We start from the raw sequence: 8,596 nt of genomic DNA, 5'->3' as shown, positions 1-8,596 counted from the left end.
ACGACACAAAGGGTGGGTGCGTGGGAGGGGGCTGCGGATTGGCTGTGGCAAATGTCCATCCGCCCATGCTCCGCCTCCTTTCCCCTGGATTGGTTGGATGTTTCCTCCGCCTCCCGGGCCGCTCGTCCCGTGGCGATCCAGGGCTTTTTCCGTTTGACCTTTTCCTCCTCTTTTGTCCCTGGGGAGTGCTTCCGGTTCCGGGTTACGCGGCGATGGTGGCCTCCATGTGCGGCTGAACCGGGAGGTGAGTGACCGCGCGCGAGAGCTTGGCCGGGCCCAGCCCCGGGGTGGAGGGAAGGGAACCGCCCCAGGGCCCGGCTCCTGGCGGGGGAGGGAATCTCGACTCGCCCCCCCCAGCAGGGGAGCCCTGGACAGGGTCCCTGCGGCTTCTCCCGCTCCCCGGCCGGGAGCTTAGTTCAGCGCCGCTGGCCGTGGCCGGGGAGGAGGAGAGACAAGCGCCCGGTCCCCGCCTGGAGCCGCCCCTGGCGACAGGGGCGGGGAGGGGAGAGGACGGAGCCCCCGGCTGGGAGGGTCACTGCGCGGCGCCCCCTCTCGCTCCGGGAGCTGGTTTCCTGGCAGGGCTGGGGACAAGCGAGCCCCACATTTGGATGGGGCCGGGGGGCGGTCCCCCAGCGCGGTGGCCCAGAGATCAGCGTATTCCCTGCTGCCCTGCTGTCCGGTCCTTGCTTTGCATCCTCGGGACTGGTGCTGCAGGCTTTGGGGGTGTCCCCAGCCGCCTGTGTTTAACGAGGGGCCTCTTTGCTGGGCCCCAGCGGCATCGGGGTGGTGCTCAGCTTTCCAGTCCCTTGGGCGCGTTCCCACTCCGGGTGGGGTTCCAGCGGGAGCAGCACAAGTTCCACTGGGGCGTCGAGCGGGGACTGACCAGCCCAGCCAAGGTCTTCGCTCAGTACAGAAAGGTTGGCAGGCCCTGAGCTAGACCTTGTAACTTTTATCCTGGTGGGCGTAGCTGCGATCTGTTCTGGATTTAACTCTGTCTAGGCCTGTCCTAACGGTTTGCAGCAAGGCAGTCTCTGGGTTTCTCATGTGACATGTGGCTGGTTTTACTGGCTGGCTCTGGCCTGTGTTTCTGTCTCATCTTACCTGGTGTGTAATATACTTTTAGATTAGTTTTTCTGCCCTAAAGGGAATATAGTTTTTATTAGTACAGCAGTTTACAATGCCCCACTTGCTTGTATCATTCCACCACGGTTATGCTGCTGCCGCTGGAATGAACTGGGAAAACTGCTGAATGAGGTATAACAACACCTCACAATTTAGACCAGCAGCAAATACAGTTACTGTATTCAGTTGAAACAGCAGGAGGGCGATAGGGGGGTAAAATGTAATTACTTAAATTGGAGTTTGTCTATGATATTGTGTGACAGCCTTTATGCATGTGCAAAGGGAAGTTCTATGGCATCTGAATTGACCACAAGTGGTCCGGACCTCTGTTTTATGTAAAAATAACACTTTTAGCAGCCAGTGGCCCCCAACAATTGCTAAAATGCTGGTTCTTTCCAAAGGGCTAGTTACATCTATGCACCTACTGATGTGTCAGCACTAATTCCTGCAGCTGCTGTGGTACTGCTATGTTTGAGGCCTGGTCTACATTACAAAATTTTGTGGTATAACTGTCAGTTAAGGGTGTGAAAAAATGACACCATCTATCCAATGTAGCTATGCTGGCCACCTCCATAGACACATCTATGCCACCAAAAGAATGCTGCTTCTCTCTCAGCTAATGTTGCTTGTTGTGGTGCTAGTGTAGCTATGCCAGTGGAAGAACTCCAGCTATCAATGCTGTTTCTACAGTAGGATGGCTTTTCTGGCAAAACTATGCTGGCCAATGTTCTGTAGTGTAGACAAGCCCTGACTGCTTAGGATTCTGAGATCTGACAAGATCACAGACCAAGGTGATATGTCTAAGGCGTATATTGTTACTCTTCTGTGGAGCTGGTGCTTCACCTGTTACATACAAGTGTGCAGATAATTTCATTGTTAGGAATTTCTAAGTTTAAAGCATCTTTAATGTGTATGTGCAGTGTTCTCAGTTGTCAGTGAAAACTGATATTATGGTAATGTTGGTGAGCAGGACCCTAGTGAAAAGTTCTGATAACTGATACACATGTGTATAAGCTGAAGAAGAGCTCTGTAAGATCAATAGCATGTCTCTTTCGCCAACAGAAGTTGGTCCAATAAAAGATATTCCCTCACCCACTTTGTGTCTCTAATATGTGTATAACTGTCATTTTCAAATACACTGAAGTGTTCTCAGAGGCCTATATTTTGTCTTCTAATCCTCTAGATGCATTCAGTAAATCTTTTTTTTTTTTTTTTTGTCATTTACTAAAAAAGACAAGTGAACCATTGTTTAGTTTCCAAGATCATTCATTCTCCTGCCATGTAAACTCTGATGTCATAACAATTGCAGATTTCACTTTTTTTTTTTTTGCTTTCCCCATAGAAATGCAAACATGGCATCCGTGGAAGAAGACTTTCCTCGAGGAGGCACCCAGAAAAAACCCCCAGAGGGAAAAGCACCCAGGCGACCATTAGAGCAGGATAACTTATTTGATGTAAGCTGTGTGCACATGCTAGATGAAGCTCTCTGAGCTATTCTACTGCCAATTAGCATAAGGATCTAACCCTGTAGTCCTTATTCCCATTGACCTTGACTGCTTTGTCTGAATGAGGGCTGCAGGACTGAGCCCTAATATTCATTTTAATACTTGTGACTGGCCTTCATCATAGAATCCATGATTTTTGTGACCTGACAGATGTCTGACCCTGAGTGAAGATCATGGCAAACCATTAATCAAACGTAATTGACCAGGGTTTAACTTTGAAATATTTCAGTGGTGTCTGATCCCATGTAATCTGCTTTTAGAGGTAAGAGCTTCTAGATAGATCCCACCACATCTATCTAGTGGTGTAAGAACACTGAATTCAATGGAGTTACGCCACAATTCATTTGATCTAATATGTTTCTCTTGTTTCATGTTTCTGTGCCTGAAAGAACAGGATGCATGACAGATCATCCTCCTCTTCTACCTGCCACACAAACACTCCATTTTAAAATGTCAGTTAATTTTGCTATTTCTAAACAAATTGTTTCCGACTTAGCAAAGCAGAGCTGCCTCACTGAGGGCTCTGGCACCAATTCAACAAAACACTTAAAACATGTTCTTAACTTCAGGCGTAGCAGTCCCATTGACTTCATGAGACTGCTGATGTGCTGAAAGTTAAGAACCTCCTTAAGTGCTCTGCTTGATCAGGGTCTATGTCCATGCCAAGTTTGAGGTTTTAAGGTTTGGGTGTGGTGTGAAAAATCCACACCCCCTGAGCAATGTAGTTATCCTGACCTAACCCTGTGCGTAGAGAGCACCATGTCGACAAGCTCTCCTGCCGATGTAGCTACCGCCTCTCAGGGAGATGGATTAACTGCACTGACAGGAAAGCGTCTTCATTAAAGCACTACAGCGGTGCAGCTGCACTAATGCGATGCTTTAAGTCACTCTTGAGTTTTCTCTGCAAATGAAGGCTCAACGTGGTTGATGTTGGTTTTTTCCCTTAGGAGGAAGGGAAGGAAATGTCTTTTTCCTGCTTGTTTTAACTCAAAAATTGTTGAACGGTTTTGCTCAAACTGTTGAAATATATTCCTGCTTTATACCAAATATGTGAAGGGGTTTGCAATAGAATTTCTTTCTCACTCCTAACTCTAGCATTTCCCCCTAATCTGGAGTGACTGATAGTTTTGCTCTTCAGTGGAGCACAAAAACCATCTCTTACAATTCTCTTGTTTTTTCTCCTGCCTCCCGCCCCTTAAAATCTGCCTTTAGACTCATAATGAAGAAGGATCCCAGAAAAGAAAGAAGATCCAAGAAGATCAAGGAAAGCGGAAAAAGCTCAAGGCAGAGAAAAAGGAAACCATTAAAACCAATGCTAAGGATTTTGAACTTCTCACGGTTGAGGTTTGTGGATGAATAGTCTGATAAGTCTTCAAGTATCTAAAAGGTTGTTACAAAGAGGAGGGTGATAAATAGTTCTATTTATCCAGTGAGGACGGAACAAGAAGCAATGGGCTTAAATTGCAACAAGGGACATTTAGGTTAGACATTAGGGAAAACTTCCCGACTGTCAGGGTAGTTAGGTACTGGAACAAGTTACCTAGGGAGGTTGTGGAATCTCCATGACTGGAGGTTTTTAAGAACTGGTTAGACAAACACCTGTCAGGAATGGTCTAGAAGATAATGCTTAGTCCTGTGTCAGTGCAAAAGGGCTGGACTACATGAATTATCAAGGTACCTTCCTGTTCTACATTTCTATGATTTGTGTGTTTTGACCTCCATTAGTCCCAGTGCAGCTGTGAGGTTCCTTCTTCCAGGGCCTGTCTCAGAACCACCAACCTTCAGGCAACGGAGGGCTGGACTCCTTTTCACAGCTTCTCCTTAGCTGGCAAGAAGGATTGCTATTTAATGCAATTTGCATTAATTTGCAATGCATTTGCAAATTGCAATTCTTCAAGCCATTAAATAGCAATCCTTCTCATCTGGGTCTTCTGCAAGCTAATGAAGGCAGAGCGTTAACACTTAGAACTGTCCCAGGATGCAGAATTAACTGCTGCTAAAAGTGACGCTAACTGCAGTCAAGTTCTGATCATTAACAAAGGCTGTATACATCCAGTTTAATCTCCACAGAGACTTGTACTACCAAGGTGAATGCTTCTGAGGTCTGCTGAATCTGTCTCTCTCTCATTGTTTCCTCACTGTCAAATTGGCCATAGTCAAATTTTTTTCCCCTCCATATGCTGTACATGTTGATTCTGAATGGGCGCTGTTGTCCAACTTTCGATTCTGTGGTTGCTATTCCATCCTCCCGACATACACGTGTTTAACCCTTAATGACCTGTTCTCTCTCTCACTCCACTTCCTTTGCTTTAAGTCTTACCTTAGAAAGGAGCTGACTAAGACATTTAAGATATGTAAAATACCAAGTGATCTAGAGAAGGTAGATCAGGGTATCTCCTGTCGTGAGAGCAAGGGGACACTCCATTAAATTTAAGGTGGGAAATTCAAAACCTCTGAAAGGAAACACCTTTCCACACTGTGTGATTAAACTGTGGAACTCATTGCCACAATAAGTCATGGAGCCAAGAACTTACCAAGTGATTAGATGTTCATATGGCTCAAGAATAGCCAGAGTTGTTATAATTAATGATGATAACAATTTTGGAAGACATATTAAACCTTGTGCTTTAGGCGTTAATAATAATAATAACAACAACAGAGACCAGGCCAAGACCTACGTGGCAGAGTGATCATCCCACATCTGTCCGCAACTCTGATGATTCTTATGTCTTCCTCTGAAACATCTGGCCCTGACCCACTGTCAGGGATGGGATATTGGACTAGATGGGCCTCGGTTCTGATCCAGTCTGACAATCTCTATGTTCAGTTTGGAAGGTGGAACATGCAGCTTCCTTCATGGTTGCTGCACGGATTCTTTAGTAGAAGGTTTTATAGGACACCCTACTACAAGAGTGTGACAGGTTTCCTCTAGTTTGGGCAACTCACATCCCCATCAGTCATTCCTGCCCCCAGCACTGACCATGGGATGGGCTGTAGTCCTGTTTCCAGGTTTTTGCCGCTTTCCACATACCTTTTAAGAGAGCTGCTTCTGATTGCAGTATGTCAGCAGTGCGTTATTTAGTGGTTTGGTAATTTACAGAGGTGCTGGTAGTGATTTGTGGCCTGAGTCAGGGTGGTAGAAAGGGCTGAGTTTTTCTTTACTTTCAGCTGTTTGTTTTTCAGTTTCATTAGACCCTGTAAATCTGTGGTTTGTTGAGATCCACCAAGTGCTCCTGTTTCTTTTTCCCCAGGCCCTGAGTGAGGGGATGCTGCTGCTCGGTTGCGTGAAGGAATCCAACGACTTTGAGTTAGTGGTCAGTTTGCCTAATGGACTCACTGGATTTGTGCAAGTGACGCACATCTGTGATGCCTACAGCAAAATGCTGACTGAGCAAGTAGCTAAGGAAGAGCTCCTGGAGGTGAGGGAAGTCCTGAGGGGTGGTGTGTGTCCTGGGGCTGGGTAATATAAATGGGTTTTTCCCACCTTTTTCCTCCTTGCTAATGAGGGATCTGAGATTGGGACCATAGTCAGCTCTCATGATGCATCTTAATCCTGACCTGTAGCCCCTTCTGCTATTCCACTCTTGAACAGAGCCTGGCAGCTGTGTTGAATCCTTTGGTCTCAGCCTTGCAGCATCACCTTAGTCTTTTTCCCATGTGTCCTGAGTCAGGCTTGAAAACCCCAGGCTCTGCAGAATTGAAAAGCTGCTACACAAGCCTATTGTACCCAGGGCCCCAGTCTTTGTGGCATTTAGCTCTTGCTGAGAACAGAGCTTTTCTCTTGGGTTTGGATTTCAAAAGACTCTTCAGTGACAAGTTCTGGTCTTCTGCATTATCTAATGTTGTTGGTTTTATGGCTCTTCGTGCTTTCCTTTAACTTCCTTGCTGTTCAGGATTTGAACTCGCTGTCAGACTTGTACCCACCTGGAATGCTGGTCAGATGCACTGTGACCAGTGTGGGGAAGACCATGGATGGACATCAGAGTGTCAAGCTCTCAATTAACCCCAAAGATGTCAACAAGGCTCTGAACACCACAGCTCTTAGATCTGGCATGGTAGGTGTTCTGGGTTCACTGCACTTTGGAGATCACTCCCCCCTCCCCACCTTGTGTGAATTCAGTTTTGTCACTGCATGCAATTAAAGCAAGGATCTGTGCCTTTTCTTGTGTAATTGATCTTGGTAGGAAGTGTGGTGTAATGGGTAGAGCACAGGACTGAGCTGTGACTCATGAGATCTATTCCTCTGCCACTGACTTCTTGGCACTTGGGCAAGTCACTTAACCTCTGCTTTCTGCCTCAGTTTCTCCATCAGTAAAATAAGGATAATGCTTACCTACTCACTTCACAGCGGTGTTGTATAATTATTCTCATGCACATAGCTTCACTGAGGCTGCAGGCACATGTCAGCCGTTTGGGTGCCTGTTACTTTTCAATGTGCTGATATTACCAGAGCTTCAGGAAGCCAAGACACTCCTAGATACATGGCTTGGTTGGACAAGAGGAGAGCTGAGATCTCCTTGTCAGAGGAGGCAGAGTGTAATATGTCCAAGGTGGTGGGAGGCATTCCAGCACTCTGACCCCAGGACAGAAGGAAGTCAGAGTGAGAGCAACCTGCCAACAGAATTGCATTCCTTGCCGATCTAACCACTCCTTAATATTGTGGAATTGTAACCTTTCCCTCCCCGCAGTTGCTCTCTGGCTTGGTATCTAGTGTGGAAGATCACGGCTACCTCATAGACATTGGAGTCAGTGGCGCTAAAGCATTTCTGCCTCGTCTGACATCCCAGAGTTACGTCAAATCAGCCAACAAAGGTAAGGCGTCCAGCAAGAACTGCATGCACTCCACTAAAGCTGGAGGTGGGGAACTGGATGTCTCAGAGGAGCAGGGATGGGACAGGAGCCGTTCACCTCTATGTTGCTGACTCAAACTTAGCTCAGGTCAGGAGAGATCAGAAGTCTCTGCCAACGGATGGTTGGCCACTGAACAATGAGCAGTTGGCTGTTAGTCCATTTCCTGATGGACTGGTGTCCTCATTGTAAACACCTCCATCCTGACTGGTGCTAGTCAATCCCCTTGTTGGACGCTGTTGCAGAGAGGCTCAGGTTCAAATGGAGATGGGGGTGACCTCTCCTTTTTCATTTCCTCCACCCTGAGAAGTTTCGCTCCGAGTCCTGGTTGAGGCACGTTGACAGGATGGTGTATGAGAAACGTGTGCTGCTGCCGCCCACACGTTCCCTGTCCTGAGGATTGATTGGTCTCCAGCATTGGAGTATTGTGTCCAGTTTTGGGCCCCCCCACTACAGAAAGGATGTGGACAAATTAGAGAGAGTCCAGTGGAGGGCAACAAAAATGTTTGAGGGGCTGGAGCACATGACATATGAAGAGCGGCTGAGGAAACTGGGCTTATTTAGTCTGCAGAAGAGAAGAGTGAGAGGGAATTTGATAGCAGCCTTTAACTACCTGAAAGGGGGTTCCAGGGAGGATGGAGCTACGCTGTTCTCAGTGGTGGCAGATGACAGAACAAGGAGCAATGGTCTCAAGTTGCAGTTGGGGAGGTCTAGGTTGGATATTAGGAAAAACTTTTTCCCTGGCAGGGTGGTGAAGCCCTGGAATGGGTTACCTAGGAAGGTGCTGGAATCTCCATCCTTAGAGGTTTTTAAGGCCTGGCTTGACAAAGCCCTGGCTGGGATTATTTAGTTGGGGTTGGTCCTGCTTTGAGCAGGGGGTTGGACTAGATACCTCCTGAGGTCCCTTCCAACCCTAATCTTCTATGAGTCTATGATTATCTAAGCAGCCCCTTCCCATAGCACTAAATCCACATACCTGTGAAATAAACCAACCAAAGTGGCAGTTCCATGGCTAAAGGCATGTTCTCCTGCTGTTAATTGGTGTAAATTCCTAAACGCATGAGAAATAACAGGCTCTGAGAGAGCACCTTTCTCTACTGCTTTGGTCAGATGGTTCTTTT

The 8,596-nt window shown here is 47.0% G+C and overlaps 1 protein-coding gene across 1 annotated transcript in view; it reads left to right on the top strand.

The window, feature by feature from the left end:
* The first annotated feature begins 128 nt into the window (after positions 1–128).
* The window catches only part of PDCD11 (programmed cell death 11), a 43,781-nt gene continuing 35,313 nt past the window's right edge, over positions 129–8,596 (top strand). Inside the window, exons 1-6 of the mRNA XM_067537132.1 lie at positions 129–244; positions 2,465–2,576; positions 3,840–3,971; positions 5,879–6,046; positions 6,521–6,682; positions 7,316–7,439. Of these exons, the coding sequence (XP_067393233.1) occupies positions 2,475–2,576; positions 3,840–3,971; positions 5,879–6,046; positions 6,521–6,682; positions 7,316–7,439 (688 nt within the window). The 5' untranslated portion in view covers positions 129–244; positions 2,465–2,474. The remainder of the gene's footprint in view (positions 245–2,464; positions 2,577–3,839; positions 3,972–5,878; positions 6,047–6,520; positions 6,683–7,315; positions 7,440–8,596) is intronic.

Source organism: Emydura macquarii, unplaced genomic scaffold (assembly GCF_026122565.2).
Source record: "Emydura macquarii macquarii isolate MOO-44397 ecotype Brisbane River unplaced genomic scaffold, CSIRO-AGI_Emac_v2 contig_3692, whole genome shotgun sequence".
In the NCBI taxonomy this organism is placed as follows: Eukaryota; Metazoa; Chordata; order Testudines; family Chelidae; genus Emydura; species Emydura macquarii.
Note: the sequence above shows the minus strand (reverse complement) of the source record. Positions and strands in the feature narration are given on the sequence as shown.